Consider the following 22525-nt stretch of genomic DNA (forward strand, 5'->3'; position numbering starts at 1 on the left):
ATATAAAACATGCACAAACTCATTTCAGTTAAGCAAAGAAATAAAACGTTTATTAATACAATAAAGGTATTCAAAATCATTGCCGTACAGTATATGCACGACATAAACTGCTTGATAGCGCATCTCCCACTATAGAATAACAATAATATAATACATTTGGTGCGAATCGAGGTCGGTACATGTTCACACCTTACCGTACCAGAGTTCGTTTGGAACCGGACCGAGACCACCTCTTCAGCTGGGTCTCGGTGCGGTTGTTTGGTCCGCACCAGAGTTCGATTGCTGTATTCACACCTGCCCAAAAGGTCCGCACCAAGGGGGCAAACGAACTTGAGTTCGATTTAATCGAACCAAACAAGGTAGGTGTGAATACACCCTTAGATACTTTGTGATACTTTCAGTACTAAATTAAATAAACTGTTTTTATTAATCAACATCTCTTTTTCCACTAAGCTTGCTGCAGTGCATTCTGGGATACTTTTACCCTTACAGGTCATTATGACCCCACCTGTCTTTCGGAAAGCTTTCATAGGTGATGCTTGGGTAAGACTTAGACTTTGGAGTAATGTAATGAATTTAATTATACGTTACCTCTCCCAGTTTATCCAGTTTTACGTATGTCTCTAACTTCCCAAATCCAATCTCGGACTGCAAACACAAATACAACAACATTACAACCACACAATCGTAAGCATACAGGACAGAAGATTTAAACATATTCATGTGAACTCATTTAAATGTGCCCACATCACAGTGTTACTATTTTCAGATGGCAGCGCTGCAATCTATTGTCATAGACGGTTATGTAACCCATACAGAAACATGAGCTGAAACATCCTTCCCCAAAATAAACAAATCAAGTGTGTGTGCAGAATTAAACAAACATGATCTGGGTTTAGGTCATGCTAATGGCAGATGAATATATTTAATTTGTAGTGAAAACCCGTCAATAACAAATACAAAGCTTAAGAATACATTTATTATTTTAGGTAATAAAAATGAAGATCTTTAAATTGCATAATGACAATATTTTATAACAATTATCCACCTCCTAATATAGGCATGGGCCTGTTACCAGTTTTAAGGTATACTGAGGCTTTAAAACCAGTAAAAACTGTTCTGTGATACAGTCTCCAAGGTATGAGATGTGTATACACAAAATTCAAATGAAAGGTGCAGTGTGTACATTTTAGCGGCATCTAGTGGTGATGTTGTGAATTGCAACCAGCGGCTCAGTCCACTGCTCACCCCTTGCTTTTGAAAAACACAAAGAAGCTATGGTAGCCATCACCGGAGACAATTTAGTAAAAAACGTTTGCCCGTTAAGGGCTTCTGTAGAAACATGGTGGCACAAAATGGCGACTTCCATGTAAGGGGGCCCTCGTGTATGTAGATAAAAACATCTCATTCTAAGGTAATAAACACATAACGGTTCATTATTAAAGGTCTTTATACACCCCTGATAATATAGGTTTGTATATTATTTTGCATTTCTGTCAAAAGATCCTTCTAAAAATTGCACACTGCACCTTTAAGTCATGTGATTGATTTGATGTTTACATTTAATATACATTACAAAAATATTATATATTTTTTAAAGCATATTATAATTTAAAGGCTTTGTTTTTACCTGCCATTTGAAAATAACACATTTTAGTGTTGAAGTGGCAAAACCGTGTATTTTTGCTAAAGGTTATCATAGCGCCAGAATCTTATACCGGCGCATTCCTACCTCCTAATACATAGGAATGCACCAAACTTTCAATACAAATAAAATCATGCAAATTAAATTACAAATATAATATTTATTTTTAAAGTCCTTTCTAATGTTTATATTAACATAAATTCACAAAATGTATCAATAAAGTAGTGATTTAAGCAGTTGGCCACATCCAGTGAAATTAATGGGTCTCTATGGGCATCTGCTGGTCGAAATGATTTAATTCCTAAACTGTAATTATAATTTTTTTCTAAAAACAGATGGCTAACACCTAACACCTATATCAAATCTAAAAACTATTATTTAAATCAAATTTAGGTCATAATTTATGTGAATTTTTATATTTTTCAGGCAAGCTAATCGTGTAGTTGAGGAATTTAGTGGTAAACAGGTACAAAAGTACATCAAATCTCTCAAAACACAGCTTTATTGTATAGAGGAGAAGTAAAAAATATATATATATTATTTGTATTATTGAAAATTTTTATTTTTTTACTATTACGCTTTCAATTTTGGGGTCATATAGACCCCAAGGGCCAGTAGTGTAAACAGAAGTAGTGCCTAATAGGAGGTGGATAATTGATATAATTATTATATCGAAATGGCAAAACCGTGAAACCGTGGTATTTTTGCTAAATGTTATCATACCGCCAGAATCTTATACCGGCCCATGCCTACCTCCTAATACATAGGGATGCAACAAACTTTCAATAGTTAAAATCATGCAAATTAAATTGTAAATTATGTAAATGATAAGGTATTAATAAATCATAATAGTATTAGTTGTACTAAAATGTCATGCTAAATAACAAACCCGATTATTTCCATTACTGTATTACACTACAGAGGATTATATTTTCACTTTAAAGTAATGAGGATTTGGTGGGAAAATGTGATTGTCATGCAAACTGAACGGTTTTAAGAAAGGTTTTGCTAAATGCAAAAAAATGTTGACTTATTTTTGGGGTGATATATGAGCCGAACATTTCTGCATGTTCTGCTGTCATTTTATGAAGTTGGACTGATATTTGAAGAGCGAGACATGAAAATGTAAACGAGAGGTCGAGCAAAATAATTGCTGGCAATAAATGCAACACAAATGATAAATGCAACATTGGTAAAAATGTGCAGAAAAAAATTGTGCAAAATCTGATTTTTGCAATGTTTACAGAGAGACCAGAATTAGTTTGTACATTTTTGCAATTTTTATTGCACACTTGATAAAAGAATTAAATAAATTCTGACCTAAGAAGATAATCAGATCTGGATACAGGCAAACTCAAATTCAATAGAAGGCAAAAAGATAAAATAGTCTAAAAAAGTCTACAGAAAGATGGAAAAACAAAAGCTAAAACCAATCGAGCACATAGGAGAGGTATTACCAGAGATACTCTTCGTAATCTTCGGCTGAGCGGTTTGTCAAACAGCGGACTGTTGAGGCTGAATTTCTCTAGGTAGCCATCAGGAAGCCGGATATCGGCAGGCAGAGAAAGACGCTTGTTAATGTCCTGAATGCGAGACAGGAGGGAAAAAGCATTATTAGTTAAGGCCTAGAGGTTTCGTTACGCTTCACAGCAGTAATAACTCATTTGCCCCGCAGCCGAATCATCTAACTGATGGGTACCATGCTGTGGAGCATTTTCAGCACCCACAATGCACCATTCGTCATGCACAACTGATTTATGTTGGACAGTCACAAAAAAGCCAATGGTTATGGTGTGGGACACTCTTTATTGCATGTTTTAATACATATACATTAGGTTTTATTTAGTGTCCCACTTTACAGATAAACAAACATAAAAGTACCTCTGTGGATATTTTCCGACCGGGGTTGTTTCTCAGTCGAACTCGAACGGGGCTGTGCACCTCATCGGAGGACGTGGCCGACGCTTGATCGCTCTCTCCGTCTGAACCCATCTTAACATCCTCGTGGACAATCTCTGCAGTTACATACAAACAAATATAACCATCGACACGCCATGCTGACATCACTAACGCAATGATATTGCAGTGATACGATTTACTGAATAAATAAGATATAATGTTTCTACTTTTAAACCTCCATAAATCTCAATTTCAAGAGTAATAATGATGTATAATCTGTAAAGCTGCAACTTTTCCCAAATAAATCTCTTACAGGGTTATATGATCCAGATATCAAGACAGCTGATCTCCTGTAAGAAACTACACTGAAAGGAGATCCGTCTCGTACCCACACAAAAGGAAAAAATAGAAGTCATCTCCGTCTCATTTATACATTCAATGCCCCAACCCCCATAAGAGCATCACACAACCTCCCACCCCCCTCTCTCTCCGCATACACACACACACATTGTCTGTATATCCATGTATAATAGAGTACATATCTATGCAGAATTATATGAGAGCCCAGGTTGCGCAGTAGGATAAGAAATCGAGAACCGGTTCCATTTAAATGGTTCTGCCAATGCAGATGAAAAACAACATATGCAACAAAAGTCACGACAATACACAACACATTCAACTTTTGAGTGAAACACTGATTTTATTTTGCAATTACTAGAGCCCTATGAAATCCGTTTTTATTTTTTTACAAATTCCGTGTTTTCCGTTTCCATTTTTTCTGATTTAAAATGGTAAAATTAAATTTCAGTTATCAAAAAGCATATCTTATAAAAAAACTCTGAATTTTTGGAAATGTATGTTTTACCTAGCAGTTCATAATGCTTATCAAATATTTGCATCATTTCTTTAAATTTATCTTCTACTGTATTGGATGGCTTTGCAATGTTTTGTGTTGCAATGTCAGTTAAGGAGCACCATCCGATACGGCCTCGTTTATACAGGCGCTACAGCTCCCCCTTGTGTTTTTTAGAGAGATGTGCAATCATTGCGGTGATCTGAAATCTTTGCAATGAGGTTAAACAATCGCGATGAGACGATTATTTAATCATTGTGACATATTAAATATAAGTTAAAGGAACAGTATGTAGGATTGTGGCCAAAACTGGTATTGCAATCACAAAACTTGTGGTTAAAACTGGTACTGCAATCACACAACTGGTGGCCAATACACAAAATGACAACATAAACATCAGTTGAGGACTGCAACTCCACTTTTTAAATGACAATATCCTGGCCAGACCACTGTTGTCAATGATATAAGTATTTGAAATGAACATGATTTTTTAATGTCTAGTGACATATCAGGGCCATTTTATGATTAATTGATATAAATTTCTTACATACTGTTCCTTTAAATATAAAAAAAACGGAATTTGGGAAAAAATAAAAACGGATTTCATAGTGCCCTAGTAATTGCAAAATGAAATCAGTGTTTCACTCAGTGTTTTCACTTTTGAGTGAAACACTGATTTCATTTTGCAATTACTAGGGCACTATGAAATCCGTTTTTATTTTTTCCCAAATTCCGTTTTATTTATTTTCAAATTCCGTGTTTTCCGTTTTTATTTTTCAGATTTTAATGGTTAAACTAAATTTCAGTTATGAAAGAGCATATCTCATCAACTTAAAACATTAAACGAATTCAATTTAACATCAATTTATTGAAAGTTTTATTTAAAGTCGCCATGAAACGGAAGTAGCGATTTTCCCCGTGGTGACGAGTGAAGCGGCTTCTGAAATTAAAAAAGGTAGGGTGGGAATCGAATGGATCCATCGAGAACTGACTCGATCGTTTATAATTGGGTCGTGTTGCTAATTGCTGAAATTTTTTCCCAGACTCCGCCCACCTGCCATACTATATGACCAGAATAAGAAAATAAGTTTTTTTTAGATTATGAGGGCACATGAACTTAAAAAAATTATGAAGCTCACAGATAAGTAATTTGTAAAAAAATTTGTAAAAAAAAACAATATTCCTAAAAAAATGTTTTATCATAAGCTTTAAGAAACCTGTTTGCACTCTGATGAGTTTGAAAAGGAGTTCTAATGGGTTTAAAAAACGATTATTTACGTGAATTCCGTGACATTTCGCATTGTACAGTAAATTCCATTTTTATGCTTAGATTCCGTGATTCCGTAAGCGTTTTTTTAGAAATCATAGGGCCCCAAATTTCTATAACTATTTATTTTAAGTTTGAACAATTAAAATTATGAAATCGGAACTAGAGTTCCCGACAATTCCGATCCTACTGCGCAACCTCACATCACATCACTCTCTCTCTCTCCTCTGTGTGCATGCGTGTGTGTGCGTGTGCATGTACCGAGGCGCGTGGTGTGGTTGAGATAGGAGCTGAGACTGCGGCCCAGGCTGCGTGGTCTGCGCAGGGCGCTGCTGTACGACTGCAGGAGGGAGTGCATGCTGAAGGAAGCCCCCGAACCTCTCACTGAACCCCGCAGACTGCCGCCAACTGGCATGGCCTCTGGGAGGGAGGAGAGGGGAGGTGAAGGACACACGGAGGAGGGGGAAGGAGCAGAGAAGGAGCCGGAGGGAGAATATAGATGTGGCGAGATGCATAATGGAATGGTGCATTATGGGTAGGGAATACAAAAAGAAGATGTGAATGGAATCATGGATGTGGGGACAGAAATAAATAAACAGATTATCGTATTATGGGTATGAAAGGAAAAAAAAACATGTGTCGGGATGAAATAGGAATGGTGGATAGCAAGTGTTTGTGATTAATAAAGAAGAAAAGGAAAAATGAGGAGGAAAAACAAGGTTGGGGGAGATCAAAGGATGAAAATGAGAAAAAGAGGAAATATCAAATTATAAACAAATAAATCAACAAGGAAACAAATTTTAAAAACATGCATATTAAAAATGTCATTAAAGGATAAATTTACGAGGAACATCTTCAGAATTAGTAAATGAGGAACAAGGGCCACAAATATTGAGCAACAACACAGATAATTCGCTGTCTGGCTGCTGTTAATTGTTTCTAATGGTACTCAGAAATCTGGTGGCGATCTAAATGACACACAAGGGCATCGATTCATCAGCATATCAAAGCCAAATGCATTTCGAAATTGTGCAGGGTTTGGAGAAATGCCAAAACATACTACAATAGAAAGAGATGAATTTTTTGGGGTCATTATGTTGAAACGTCTGATTAATATGGTGATCAGAATGCATAATGTTTCAAAATATTATTAAGGTGAGACGGCTATGAAGATAGATGTCAAACTGAAGCTGTTTCGTTGAACATGTAGTATTAAAGAGATGAGAAGGATCTGTCAGTGCGGTTAGCCTGAAATGGAGCCATGCTGGAAACACATGCTGATTGGTAAGAGGGAGTAAAAGCAGGCAGGAGACAGTAGCTTAGCTTAACACACGCACAGCCATAGCAAGCCCTTGAAAATGATGAACAAATTTACTTTAAAACTCATTTGGAGGTTCTGCTTGGATATCAAATCACAATGACGAGCAACACGGAGAAAGGCAGAGGTGAATCTAGGCATTTAATGACAAATGTATGCGATTAATGACTTAAAGAATCTAACATTTGACTGAGTTTCAAAACCACAAGAATTAATTGCAGTCCTAACCTTTCTAGTTAATTCAGAAAACCTTTTTAACTTTTTAAGTCTTTATAGAATTTTATGTAGAATTTTATTTATAAGAAATATTACAGTTATTAATATTTTTTATATTAATTTAAAATAGCATTTTAATATTAACATAAAAAATATATTTTATAAAAACTTATAAAAAATATATTGTACTGACAATTTATCATTATCCAATCAAAACAGAACAAAATCAGAAAAATAAGACACATTATATAAAATTAAATTGGATTGCATGAAGTTGACGTTAACTTGATCTCCAACTAACCATTAATTAAGAAAAATGAATTAACTAAACCCTGCAAGGCAGTGTTACCTTTAGAATTCTGTTCCTGTTGACATACTAACCAACTAACTAACATCTCTTTCGCACCTGTAGGTGGTCATATTTGCAACCGGGCTTCCGGGCAGTTGTTTTAATCATGCAAGCTAAAGATCTACTTGAATTCAGATTTCTATAAAATCACAATTAAACAAGATATTTCCTACCAATCTGACATGTAATAACTTTTGTTCTTAAAGCAACACTATGTAGTTTTTTTACCTTTAAATAATGTCTCTAAAATTATTCCAGTGATAACTCTTAACTGGACGAATTCTACTGCTGCTGCAACCTAAGCAGCCTCCTAGCTGCTACAAGCACACTCTGAAAGTTGCATTGGCGGGTAGAGCACACAGCCCCACCCCTCGCCCTGACTGCAGAAGAGTGTCTGATACCAGGCACTGTTGCGCTTTTTAACCACATGGGGAGCCAATCTTCCATGGAAAATACATAGTGTTGCTTTAAGCTCAAATTGCTAAAAAAGCATTTTTTTCGAGGTCGCTTCAGCTACTGCACATGCGCACATAATATGGATGTTCGACTTCATGCGGCGCTGCGCAGACTGATCGGCGGCTGGCTTGAAGCAGTGCATGCCGGTAATAAATTTGGTCCGAATTGAGCTGGTGCCAACGGCACGTGACTGAAACTTACGGTACATTCACACAGGGCGTAAGCGTTAACCCTTCTTATTTACTTTATGTTTAATCCAACCTTCAGTACCACTAATAATCATTATAAAATCATGCTTTTTAACAGGTAAAACTCCTTAATATAACCATATGTTATATTGTACCATGTAAAAAAATTAAAAAACTCTATTCATATTTTAATCATCTAGGCTTATGTTTTGCATTATTTTCGGGCATATAGTACACACAGCAAGTAAAATATTCAATACAAAGGGTTTCTGGTTGCAACTTTTAATAAAACATTTGTTTTTGACAAATTTACCAACTAGTTTACTTCATTCGAGATTAGAAAAAAGGAAACGTCACTACGGTGTCCAACCTAATGGCTCTGTCTTCAACTCCTCCCTCGACTGCAAGAGACAAACCTCGCAGATCGGTCTGCGTAGCGCCGCATGAACTCGAACACACCTATTGTCGAGCACCTCACGTGACTCTGTACAGAGCCCCTACCATCCCCACAATCGTCAGTCGTTATCGATTAATGTTTGAAACATTTACCTGGAAGGCGGGACTTCTGTCCATTTTTATGCAGAACATTGTCTCCTATTCATTGTGATAGGAGTGCTCAATCTTGTTATATTCAATATCTTTTCACTCAGACAGTACATGATTTAGAGTTTGATTCAGTAATCACACTGATAAAGAGTGTGCGAGTCTTTCTGATTCCTTAAAAGATCCCATAAAGTAAATTGTTTCACTGCCTGAAAATAGTCCTGTGCCATAGACCTTTTGCGTGTTTGCCAACAGAGATGACGTTTTTTGTGGGCGGAGCCCAACTGGTGGCAGAAAGTGAATGCTTCTCAATAGCTGTGTGAAGTGTTTTAGCATTAAACTGTGATTTTTAAGGATCCGGTGTTCTGTAGAAGTCTGTTTCCCTTATATATTTCGCTTAAGTGTAATGTTTCTTATAACGTTTTCACCAAGTTACGTTTATTTTTTAAATAAATTAAAAGTTTAAATGGCTTGGCTACTAATTGTGTGCATGTTTGTAATGTATATATATATGTATTGTTCTTTATTGGTAAATCAATTATTTTTACAGTATGAATCGCTGAAGTACTTATAAGAGCAATACTATCATGTATTCTGTATGATATCATTTATTAAATATTTCATCATTTCCTGTTTTCAGTTTCTTCCTTATATTTTTAGCCTACGTGTTTGATCTAAAACTATTATGTTTACATACAAATTAATTTGTATAGGCCTGTTTATATATTATTAACACTTTACATTGTGTGTGTGTGTGTGCTATGTGTATATATTTATTAGTAAACATCATAACTTAGAACAAACAGTAAGAAGACATAGGCTAAGATATAAGGTAAAAAAAGTAATAGAAAACGAAACAAAAAAGAGAAAACTTTAATAAATGGTAATATTATTGATATTATGAACTAATTCAAATCTTTAATCTTTCTAAATAAATTATAAACGTAACGTGATGAAAACGCTGTTAGAAACACATAAAGGGATCAGACTTCGACAGCACACCGGATATCTTCTCTAATTATTTTCTATTCTAATTATTAAAAGATTTTCAGATGATTTCATCACTCCAGTCTGTCCGGTTGAGGGCTTTTATTGCAACCATAAACACCTACGTTTATCTTCAAATGGCGTCTTCGACGACGGTATACTATAAAAATGAAGGTCATCTATTTTGGCATTCCTATTCTGACAATCAACAACACAACAAAACATTTTCTAGTGAGTTATATGTTCGTTTCACTCGTGTCTCATTCATTTCCACTGTTTTTCTGCCACCACATGCGCGTGTGATGTAACTGTGACGTCGACTCGCAAAAGGTCTATTGAAAGTTACTAAGGGGACTATTTTCGGCTGTTGCGTAATATCATTGCGCCTCCTGCAGCCATGTTACAGCAGCAAAGTCCTTGATTATTACGCCAGAATGAGAGTATAGTTCCTAGCCATATCTGCCTAGAAAATCGCAACTTTAAAATTTTCCGTCTGTCTGAGTACACGTTGTAACTACAGAAGAATCAAGTTTTAAATAGGAAAATATCGAAACACTTTGATTATTTTTTTGCGCGATGCTAATTGTCTAATCAGATTCGATGGATTATGCTAAGCTATGCTAAAAGTGCTAGTGCCAGACCCGGAGATCAGCTGAATGGATTCCAAAACTGTAAGAAACAAATGTTTAACTCTAGGGGAGCTGGAAAATGAGTATATTTTCAAAAAAAGTGGAGTGTCCCTTAGATCCATAACCATAGAATGTAAATTAGCATTTCAACTTAAACTACATATTTTTATGCTCAGCATGTAGAGAATTACAGCACTTTAGTAGCCGTGTTAACAGACTAAATGTTCTCAAATCTGGAGATTAGCAACAATTCTGGCAACCTTCATTATCATTATATAAAAACACTGGAACAGATTGTACAGATGGTGCTAAATATAAGCGCTTTTCATTCCCTCAAATAAGATCGCCCTCACACACACACAAACAGAAAGGTTATGAGCGTTTGAAATATTACATGCGTTCATATTTTCATGCACATCTCATTTTAAGAAAAGAAGGATCCACTGCTTGATCACCAATGTCGATGAAACATAACCATGTTGCAATGTTTGGTTACATATAACACACTGAATTGGATAAGGCTTAAACGTTTTCATATTTGGATCATAAAGACCCAACGCTCACATTTTCTGCATTGACAGTGAGAGAAAATCTACCAAATATTTAATACATCAGGAAAGAATAATATGAATAAAAAGCATTAAGATTCTGCAGTTGAAGGTTAACAGATGAACTAATAATATAATACTAGATGCTTTATTAGTCGTAAGCATCTTATGCTGTGTTGTGCTCAGCTTTTTAAGTTACTGTGTTAGAGAATTATGTGTGGCCTTCGTTGTTAAGCTGAAACATTTTACTGTACCCGAATCGCTGTGTGCTCCCGTGTCCTGAGTGCCGATGGTCTCGTTCATGTTCTTATCCCCGCTGTTACCCCCCCGCAGTGTCAGGGACAGCTGCCTTTTGATCTTCCTCATACGGTCCATTATTGGGGGCAAGGGGGGCCGAGATGAGGGGGGTGGTGGGGCTGCCACTGTTTAAACGCCCTGTACGTAAAAAACAAACACAGGACGTTAAATACGGCATAATATTTGGTGAAAACAACATTTTAAGTCTTAAAAAAAATAAGTTACGCGTCAATGCGCAATTATATGTCAATGTGAACTTGGAGCGGGTCTAAAGCAGGGAGGAAAATTATTTCATAGGCGTTGAATGTGATTGGAACACATGGCGCTCTAAGGAAAACACATCAAAGATGTAACTAGATGAGCGAGAGGTATCACCTACAATAAACAAATAACCCGGCCAAGTGTAATCGCTCACATTAGTAAAGATTAGTAACACCACTTTCACACTCATCATTCCATGTGTGAATGTTTTCACTGATAAAACAAGCGTTTAAAAGATTGCAGACGTTTCAAATTCCAGGACCTTCAAGACGGAAATCCAGGCAATCCAGCTGGGAGGCTCCTGTGGAGCTGCAAATATACTAATGATTGCACGATGAAATCCATTAAGACACTTCAAAAAGGCTGAGAGTCTGTCCGGAGAAGGCAGACAGACGCTAAACACGTCTTGAATATCATGATGGAGCAGATTTTAACATTAATGCTCCTCTTTTGTCAGTGACATAAGAAACAAGAGACGGGAGAGGGAGATTTAGAAATACTATATATACAACATTATACACCACCAAAGCATTTTGGCAGTAATCAGTATGTTTTCTATACAAATACGGTACATTTAGGTGCATGTAGTAGGTCAATCAGGTAATGCTTTCCTGGCAAAAAAAGTCACAATTTACAAATAAAGATGTTCATATTGACCAGTTAAATTACCCTGAATTTACCAGAATTAATTTACCAGTAAATACAAAAATGTGCTGTTCACACACGCGTTAAGGTTCCGTCTTTTTACCAGTAAGATATAATTCACACATCAGTATCAAAATACCCGTAAACTCGGTGAGAAAGCGGAAGTTACCCTTGGTGTGCGGCGAGCTCAGTGTTGTATTTGTAAACAGCGGTGGGTTATGAGGACTTCATATCCACGGTCCGTATTTTGTTGTTTTTACATCTGTGGCAAACGCTGACGGTCGCGAAGTTGCTCGTGACCAAATAACATTGCATTAGGCAACAACAAACGTTACGTCTTAAACAACAGTACTGTTTGCACATTAGGCTTCACAGAGGGTGTGCTAAGGACGTCGGCAATTCGGCAAATAGATGGTAAGCCGTTTTAAACAACTTTGGTGTAGAAATGTGGCTGTTAACTTCAGGTGTGCTTGACTTTTAACATCCGTAAACAGTGCGGGGTAAACGCATCATCCGTATCAAAACATTATGATTGGCCCGAAGCTGTCAGTACGGTTTGACGTTGTCCGTTCTAAATGCTGGTACCGTATTTTTCGGTCTATAAGCTGCGTTTTTTTTTTCATAACTTTGCTGGTGCTGTGTCTTATAGTCAGGTGCGCCTTGTAAGTCAGTATGAATTAATTTTGACATTTATGAGGCAAGAGACAACATTACCGTCTACAGCTTCTGTATTTATGTAATTCAATGGATTCAGTGATGTGGAATGACGAGTTGCGAACTTCACGCTAGTTGGCTTGTTCGGTTAATTTAGACTATTCAACCTCCCAGGTAAGTTCTGTATGCTATGATTTATTGTTTAAATAACTGATAATATTACTTTAACGTACAGACATCTATTCAGCCTGCTGTTCTGTGTGCTATTGTTTAGTTCAATAACTCGCCTTTCCAGATTAAATTGCTTGAATTTTGTGAAATAATTTTCAAAATAAACGCAACGTATAGTCCACTATGACTTATGTGTTATTTCGTTTTAATGACGCATTTTTGAATGATGCGGCTTTTATTCCGGTGCGGCTTATAGTCTGGAAAGTACGGTAATCTATATACTTTGTTCACACATAGCGCTCACCAGTATATTACCAGTAAAGACTGTATGCGTGAGTAGTACATGGGAATGGCAGTATTCAATTCAAAACACAGAGGAAACACAGACTTGCTTACACAAAAACTATGCTAACAGAAAATACAGTGACTTCTCTACAGAAACAACCAAAAAGCCAGGAGGTTTGGCACAAAGATGAGCACCAATCTCAAGCACAAATCCAGGCTTTGGGTCCTAGGATCTACGGTGACCTAATAATCAAGATGTCTTGGGCTGGGATTCTGCTTAAGCACAAGAACAAGTTTCCTGGGCAGCAAGAAATCATGGGCCACAGTGAAAGAGATTTAACATTATATAAGTGCCAGACTACAGGTCCTTCAAAAAACTAAACGTGTTCAGGTTAAATATGTTTAAAGGTGAAACTAATACCTGCCACTGCCTGTTAAGTCATACAATTTAAGATAAAAAGGTTTACATCACACCAGCATTTCAAGAACATCTCTTGTTCACTGCATATAAAACAATATTTACATTTAATAAGGCCTAATCTGTGAGATTAATAACAACAAAGAAAAAGCTTTTAGGATCTGTGATCTTTATTCATTTTTTTTTCCAATTTCAATAACACAAAGTGATGTCATCTCAATCTAAACCCCGAAGTGCTACAAAGTTAAAAGATCAAAAGTTTGTAAGTTACTCTGAGGTGAACCACTGAAAGGCAAACACCAAAAATACAACAGATAGTTGAAATTCTTGAAATAGTTTGAGTATTTCCTTTCCCCCATGAGGGCTGAACAGCATGAAAACGCACATATGAATGCAAGTGTGCAATTTAAACATCCCTTCCTTTTCAAAACCCTATTTAGTTTGAACAAACACATTAACAAAGAGCCAAATGGAAATCACGTCAATATGAGGCCTTTAAAAAGCATTGATTTATGTTACCCATAACCACAAGAATATCTGATAAAGATGAGCTATCTTAAAACCTGATAAAGTTGGGGGCACAATGAGAGAGTAAGCCGACAGATATAATAACGGCTCTGAACAGGAACTCTGAGTGATAAAGGCCACTTTGCTTTCATTTGCCAGTGTCTGCATTGTAGTTCAACCATGTTGACAATGCATCAAACAATTTTACTGCGAGTTAACTTGCAGGGATCGGCAATAAGGAGTGCCTGATGGACCGATGCCAGATTGAACAACGCGTTTGGGACAGCTGACAGAACTGTCACTTGCCCTGATTGGACCAGTGCTGCATGCCAGCATCGTCACGAAAGCTTATCTTTTGCACGTGTTTTAGGCCTTGCCCATTTAAATAGTCGGACAATCGAACTGTATGCCCCGGGAAGACCGCATCTCAAAATTTCAGACAGCACGCATATACACGCAAATGGTTCGGACAGCGCATATGCCAAGTTCAAGAATTTCTGTGCACTTAATTATACAATATTGCACTTTTTTATACAATATTAACTCAACTACCCTCATTATGTCTTTACTTTTTTATTTAACCTTTATATAAACAGGCAAGTCAATTGAGAACCATTGCTCATTTACCATATTTTCTGGACTATAGACCGCTTCATCGGGAGCACGTGCTGTGATGCGATAAGTGTCTGGTTATAAACTTTACTTCCGGTTTCTGTTTGTTTATTGGTCTGACTAGTTGCTGAAACTGAACTCTTAAGCAAATACCTCGTCGAAAATAACAAATGTTTTGGGTTGCTATGTAATCTATGTGTTCTTTATTTTGCTTGTTATATAAATAAACCACTTTGTTGTTATTTATTCTTCGCAGAGTTTACCAGAAGTTACGTGATGACCACGAAAGCCGCGTGTTTATGTTGTTACTGCCGAAACCGTCTATGGGCGTTTTCACATTAGCACTTTTGGTTCGCACCCGGGTTCGATTGACATCAGAGTTCTGTACATTTAGATGATGTGAACGCTGTCTTCCGAACTCGGGTGTGCACCCGCGAAACGTACTCGAGTCCGCTTTAAAAGGGTGGTCTGGGGTCTGGTTCATGTGAACTCCAGATCGGTTCGCTGCTAATGTGAGCGCAATCGTACCAAATCGCGGAAGTGAACCGCTTTTAATTACGTATTATATGGAATGTCCCACCAAAACAGACGTGCGTGTTTGTGTGCGTGCACTTACCTTGACAACAAAATGCATAGAATGCTGGCTTGACATTTGTTCTTATTTTTTTAACTTTTGGTTTTGTTTTCAAAGAAATAATACAGAAACGCACCTGCATCTGTCTGCCGTAAACATACTAAAGTCGTTTCGATGACAACGGCCTGTCTGCCGACATCAATTTTTGCGGAGCCATTCAGAAATCATCTCTCTGCTTGCAGTTCGTCAATCACGCTTGTCGTCTTCTCGTTTAGAGCGGTTGCCAAGCAACATGAGTATGCGCCGGCTGCAGCTTGATGATGCAAGCGTACCGCGGTTCGGATGCAAAAGTAATATGTGAACACAGTCCATGGGGGGCATGGGGACGGGGGAGCAATCGAACTCTGGTTCGGACCAGGCAATCGCACCAAATGTGAAACCGCCCTATAAGTCACACTTTTTTTTCATACTTTGGGGTGTACTGGAACGACTTATGTCAAAATTATTTTATATAAACCAAGAGAAACCATTACAGTCTACAGCTGCGAGAGTCCGCTCTATGCTTCTCTTGTATTTATGCAATTCAATGGATTCAGTGATGTGAAATGACCTCGGGACCTTTTTAAACTTGATTTGGCTTGACGTGTTAATTTAGCCCATTCAGCCTCCCAGGTATGGTTCTGTACGCTATTGTGTATAGTGTAAATTACTGTTTTGTTACTTTAACATGTACGGGCACCTATTCAGCCTGATGTTCTGTGCTACTGTTTAGTTAAATAACTTGCCTTTCCAGATTAAATGTCTGTTCTTCGGCTTGGATTTTGTAAAATCGTTTTCTAAGTAAACGTGACATATAGTCCAGTGCGACTTATATATGTTTTTTCCTCTTCAAAAAGCATTTTTGATTGATGGGACTTATACACCGGAGCGATTTATAGTCTGGAAAATACGGTACAATGACGACCTGGCCAAGAGGCAGCATAAAAAGCCAGTATAATAAAAAAAGAGATACAAATATCACAGCTATAAACAGTGATATAAACACCAACGAATAACTAAAAACAAGTCCAATGATCCTGTATTAGCTTTAGCGTCTGCTGCAGCTGATTTCAATCATATGCAGCGGAAAACTAAAAAGAACAACGAGGTACCAAAGGAGGTACGGCCTTTCGGTATGCAGGGATTAAAGAAACTGCTAGAGCACAGATTACGACTGATATCATAAACATTTAAAAGGTATAAGTAGTGTTTACGATGGAGTTTTACCATCGTATCCGTTATGTCTTGAGTGAAAATAAACACTTGAGAAATAAAACTCATGTGTAACAGTTTATTAGTGACAGCAGCCCAAATAAACCTGTCTGTTTTTACTGACTCGATCGGTTCACGCTAAATTTGCTGATCTCATGAACCGACCTTTTTGTTTTCGTTTGTCATCGTAGGGCCCCTAAATGCGTGCAATTTGACACATTTTTACGCACTGCGAGCATTACAACCCATCGCTCAGGTGCAACCTGTAAATTTGGATTTCTCTCTTTCCCTTTACAGAGATTTGTAATTTGCAGCGTGACGTTTCTTCATATCCCCATCAAACAGTGTATACAACATACATTTTGCTCATGAATTAGGAACTGTTTACTTTATAAGAATCAGTGTTTATATCATTCATACACCGAAGACTCAGTACTTTTACAGACATGAGCCTTTTAAAATGTATATTTGTTGTGCTTATTTATTTGATTCTCTAATAAAACAATAATATACCTGATTAAATAATATAACAAAGGCAAAATCTGTTGTATTACTTTATCTAGAAAAAGTTAACAGGTACAGTCATCAAAGAGCTTACATATTAGCTTGATGAATCGGTATTGGGCATTGGTATCGGCCAATCATGACGACAAGAAATCGGTACTCGTTATCGGCAGCAAAAATCCTGAACGGAGCATGCCTAGTATTAAGCCTTGAATTGTAATTCTGAATAATGCATGTCGCTGAACTGGCATATGATCATGTTACACACTGTGGTAAGAACAGCTTATAAAGCGTTATGTTTAGGGCTGTCAAAAGATTAATCGCGATTAATCGCATCCAAAATAAAAGTCTGTTATTACATAACATATGTGTGTTTACTGTGTGTAAATATTATGTATATATAAATACACACACATTCATGTATATATTTAAGAAGTATTTGCATTTATATACTGTATATAAATGTATATAATTTATGTTATATAGAAACATAAATATTTTATATATAAATATAACCATTTTTTCTTAAATATATACATGACTGTGTGTGTTTTTATATATAAATAATAATTATACACACTACACACACATATGTTTTGTAAACACAAACTTTTATTTGGGATGCGATTAATCGCGATTAATCTTTTGACAGCCCTAGTTATGTTACAACAGCACAATTGATCTACTATTCGCTCTCCAATCATATCAGTAATCAAAGACAAACAAGAAACACCCATGTGTATATGAGCTTAACCTGTTCAACCTCTGCAAGTTATTCATGTCATCTCTATGACCGGGTGAGTGATTGTGGCCTCAGGTGCATAAGCAGCAGCATGCAGTGGGTTAAGGGCCACTTGCAGTTCTTGTGAACGTCTTAGTGCCGTTTAATCAGGGCTGATGACTCTTTAAGTCTCTCTCTCTTCATTACTGCCCGCAGTGGTCAAGCATCAAGGCAGATTGCAGGACCATCGCTTCAAAAACAATGCAGTGCTATGTGAAACTCCTGTGTTTAAGAAACTGGAAAGGTTTGGTTTCAGAAGCGCAATGTTTTTTTAATTGACCCATGCCACTTTAGCACAGTCTGGGGCTCATTTATCCACTCCGCTGGTCAATATACGTTTCACCGAGTTCCAGCGATTGACATTGACAGCTTGGTTAAATCAAAAGCAAGCGCAAGCACCTTCGCTGAAGTGGATGGGTGTACAGACCTTCCCAGCCAAGCGTTAAAGCTAGCCTGTTTCTTACAAACTTTCATATATAATAAGTCATTTGTTGAACAAATCATTCGTCTTGGAGGACATAGACCATACGTTCAATAAAGCATCGGTCCGTGCTGGCAGCGGACCTCCGCATCCTCCTCCCTACAGACTGACATGCATCCAAACACAAGGTGACATGATGATGGGGGTGACCTTCATAGAAACACCGGGATTAGACAACGCTACATCAGCCAGACTGAGCTCAAATGTTGTCATTTCTCTGCATTGGTTGAAAAGCAATCTTGAAGATGTCTGTATACTTCAACACTTCATCATTTTTAAGCTGGTGACACATGGCAAGTCTGGAAATTATTCTGTCTAATGACACTGTTATTTACTGAAACATTATGGGCTTACTTTCATTTCCAAATAGGCCAGTAATCACTTAAGCTTTCTAAAGAAAATATAAGTGATACTTGGCTGTTTACAATGTTACAGCATTCCTAGATGGTCGCTAGCAAGCCAACCATAAATTTTATGTTTTTATAGTCTCTAGTCTAATAGATATTGTTCAGGACCCTCCCCTTAATGTAATTCTATGGGATCACAAACCTGATAGGTAGTAAAGGAACAAGCTGCACAATTTAAGGGGCCATTAATGACTGTAGCACAAATGTTTTAGGAAAATCCATGTAACAAAGCTTTAGAGAACGACGCTATGTGTTTTTCAGGGAGGATGGCGATACCGATTGTTACAGATCGAGTAGACCGATAACCGATATTTTGAACCGATATATTTGTCCTTCCCAGTCTCATGTACATGCGTATAAATAGCACGAAGTGTAAAAATCGTGCAATACATACGCCAGTCCTTCCCATTCACTTAAACGGTGCATCTATTTTTTTGACGTTTTATTTATTGGTTTCTCAATTTTTTTCTGTTTTTTAAACCATTTTCGCTTGGGTTTAGGGTAAGATTTCAGATTTGCTGAAGGAGGTTATTTAATATACAGGTGTCTTCATGTTTTTGACCATATTTAAGCCATGGTCGCTTGGAGTTGGGGTTAGAGTTGGGGTTTGGGTTAGGATGTAATTTTTATATAACAAAAAGATTTTCTAACCCTAAACCCAAGCGAAAATTGTAAAAAAAGCAAAAAAATTGATGCACAATTTAAGTGAATGGGAAGGACTGGCTTATCATATGCACGCCAAAGTGGAATTTGGTGGATGTATCGCACGATTTTTACACTTTGTGCTATTTATACGCAACTCCGTGAGACTGGGTTCATATGTCTGGTGTAAAAATGAAAATGTCAAAATTAAAAACAACAAAGGCTCTGACAAAAACTTAGAAAAAAGTAGAACAATTCGGTTAATCATCTTGTGCATCAATGGATAGCACAATTTGAAGTGTAAATAATTGAACTGCCGTCATAGCTTCATTGTGTATGTTGTTGAAAAGACTGCAATGTTTTCATGAAACTATAACAGTAATACCATATTATACTAGGCATACATCGTTAGTTCAATAGCCTTTTCCTTAAGTATACAGTCGCAAGGCATTTGCAAACCTGTGTGTGTATCTGAACATTTATGTGTACTAAGTAAGTTGTGAAATATAACTCAATCTGACACGTTGCGACCAGCAGTTCCGACGACTCTCACTAAAGATTATAACTTAGGGTTAGGGGTTTGATCAGATCCCTAACATTTTAAGCAAGCATTAATGATGCTTACCAATAACAAGAACTATAAAATGACTAATTAAATGAAGAATAATTAAATGACTCGATCTGTACTTGCTAAATTTGCCTTTCTTTCTATTTAGTTTTGTCATCACAGGGCTCCTGAACGTGACCGCAATTTGAGACTGTTTATACGCGGTGCAAGCACTTTTACAACTCTTGTGTGACCTGCAAATTTGGATTTCTCCCCCTGCCTTTATAGAGATATGTGTATTTTCTATGAGGGCATGCTCCTCTCCTTACATGCAGTGTGACACGTCTTTACATCCCCATCAAAAAGCGTTTCTACATATCCAGGGCTCAACGCAAATAATTTTTTTATACTGGACCGGTCGGGCCAATGGTTCAGGTTTTCACTTGCCCTGCCAAAGTTTTCACTGGCCCCAAGAAAAACAAATTCACATATTTAAAAAAATTATTCAAAAGTAAAATATAATTGTATACATATACAACAGACATGTTCCAATGAAAAAAGTTCCCAACTTTTTTGCTTTACCTGTAAACTAGGGCTGCACGATAAATCGCACGTGTTTGTCACGCACATCTCGTCAGTAATGCCGGTTCCTTGATTAGTATTAAATCGCCATCAGCTGTTTTCAGATGGCGCGACATTAACTGCACAGAGCCGTAGTTCCCTGACAATCAGGGCAATTTCGCATTAATTATCGCGGACGTATCGCCTGCGATATGTATGCGATATGGCCCAAATTTAATACTAATCAAGGAACCGGCATTACTGACGTGATGCGCGTGGTATCGCATGCGATTTATCGTGCAGCCCTACTGTAAACTGACAGCAAACTGTGCAAAATATTGCATTGTTTCTTTCGTCGTGTTTTACCCAAGTAAGTGTCTGCTTCCAAGATGTTAAATAATATACATTGATGAAAATATATTTATGACAATACTTTTTACTGGCCCGACTTCTCTCACGCTTGCCCCGGCCAGTCCTTTATGTTGAGACCTGATATCTATAGCGGGCACTGCATCTTTACGCCGAAAGTTTATTATTTGCATGCATTTTGAAGTTTTGACAGGTTACACTTCAGGTCTCAACATAAAGGACTGGCCGGGGCAAGCGTGAGAGAAGTCGGGCCAGTAAAAATTATTGTCAAATTTATACATTTTGACAGGGCAAGTGAAAACTTGAACCACTGGCCCAACAGGGCCAGTATAAAAAATTATTTGTGTTGAGCCCTGCACTTTCATTTTACTTGCAGTTGCTCTTGTCCGTGTACATCTGACACACATATATATACATATACATATACATATACATATACATATACATATACATATACATATGAAGAGTTTGGTTCCAAAACGCGATAAACGCCATTTTTGAAAAAAATAAGTTACTGCCAAAATCAGTATTATATCAGGTCAGTATTTAAAAGTAAATAATTAATTTTACGCAAAATCCAATACCCGCCATGATATTCTGTCATCTTTTCTCCCTTTTTTCCCAAAATGCGACAAACGCCACTACTCCATTTTTACAGAACGCAATAAATCCATTTCTGATATTACAGCGGACCATTCACGCAATGTAAACAAACATGGCGGCGCGCTGAGTACACGGAATCCTAATTTTCCTCATCTACTTTGTACTTCGTGATCAACAAACAAAACAAAATAATACTTTAATAGCATTGTCAAACCTGTGATGGTTTTCTGTGACGGGAAAGAAACGTAAGCCATCAACATCTATAATTTCCGCGAGAGGCACTCTGCTTGTTCTCCAGACAGCATCAAGCTTCTCATGCTAAAACATTGTGTTCTTAATATAACAAAGTAAGTGTTTTGGTTAATGCCATTAATGTTTATTTTTTAATCATTGTATACCACTAGTCAACTAAATAAATATAAAATGGTAAAGATGAATGCACATTTATACATTGATTTAATAGATTTATAGCATTTTGAAATAAAAATATGTCATGGATTTATTGCATTTTGTGGAAAAAATAATTCGTTTTTATAATAAATCTTTGAAAATCAAGTTATGGATTTGAATTTTTTATGTTTTTATAACCTAAAGATGCTATGTGAAAGTTTGTAACAGAAAATAGTGGTTTTCGTCTTGTCACTTTCTTGGTATAGAAAACATGTTTTTACCGAAATTTGTCAAAATGGATTTATTGCGTTTTGGAACCAAACTCTTCATATATATATATATATATATATATATATATATATATATATATATATATATATATATATATACATAATGAAAATAAAGGCATATTTAATTGCTTTTTGTAGAATAATAATTTGTTGTGCTTATTTATTTGATTCTTTATACCTTATAATTACTGCAAATAATATAACAAATGCAACATTTCTGGTATTACTTTATCTATAATAAAATGTTAACAGTTACAGTCACATTCAAAAGCTTACATATCAGCTTAAAGAATCAGTATCAGGCATTGGTATTGGCTGATCATGATGACAAGAAATCTGTCCTTGGTATTAGCTGCAAAGAACCTAATCAAAGCATC

At 36.7% G+C, this 22525-nt stretch overlaps 1 protein-coding gene across 3 annotated transcripts in view; it reads right to left on the reverse strand.

Annotated features, from left to right (window-relative positions):
• Nucleotides 1–22525, reverse strand: part of cdk16 (cyclin dependent kinase 16) — a 55807-nt gene that overhangs the window by 31355 nt on the left and 1927 nt on the right. For 2 of the 3 annotated variants that reach the window (XM_073868158.1, XM_073868156.1), the window contains exons 2-6: nt 11153–11333; nt 5926–6084; nt 3527–3660; nt 3103–3228; nt 592–648 (exon numbers count right to left, since the gene is read on the reverse strand). In XM_073868158.1, the coding sequence (XP_073724259.1) occupies nt 592–648; nt 3103–3228; nt 3527–3660; nt 5926–6084; nt 11153–11273 (597 nt within the window). In that variant the 5' untranslated portion in view covers nt 11274–11333. The remainder of the gene's footprint in view (nt 1–591; nt 649–3102; nt 3229–3526; nt 3661–5925; nt 6085–11152; nt 11334–22525) is intronic. The other variant, XM_073868157.1, reaches the window with a different exon arrangement.

This window comes from Misgurnus anguillicaudatus, chromosome 5, assembly GCF_027580225.2.
Source record: "Misgurnus anguillicaudatus chromosome 5, ASM2758022v2, whole genome shotgun sequence".
Lineage (NCBI taxonomy): Eukaryota > Metazoa > Chordata > Actinopteri > Cypriniformes > Cobitidae > Misgurnus > Misgurnus anguillicaudatus.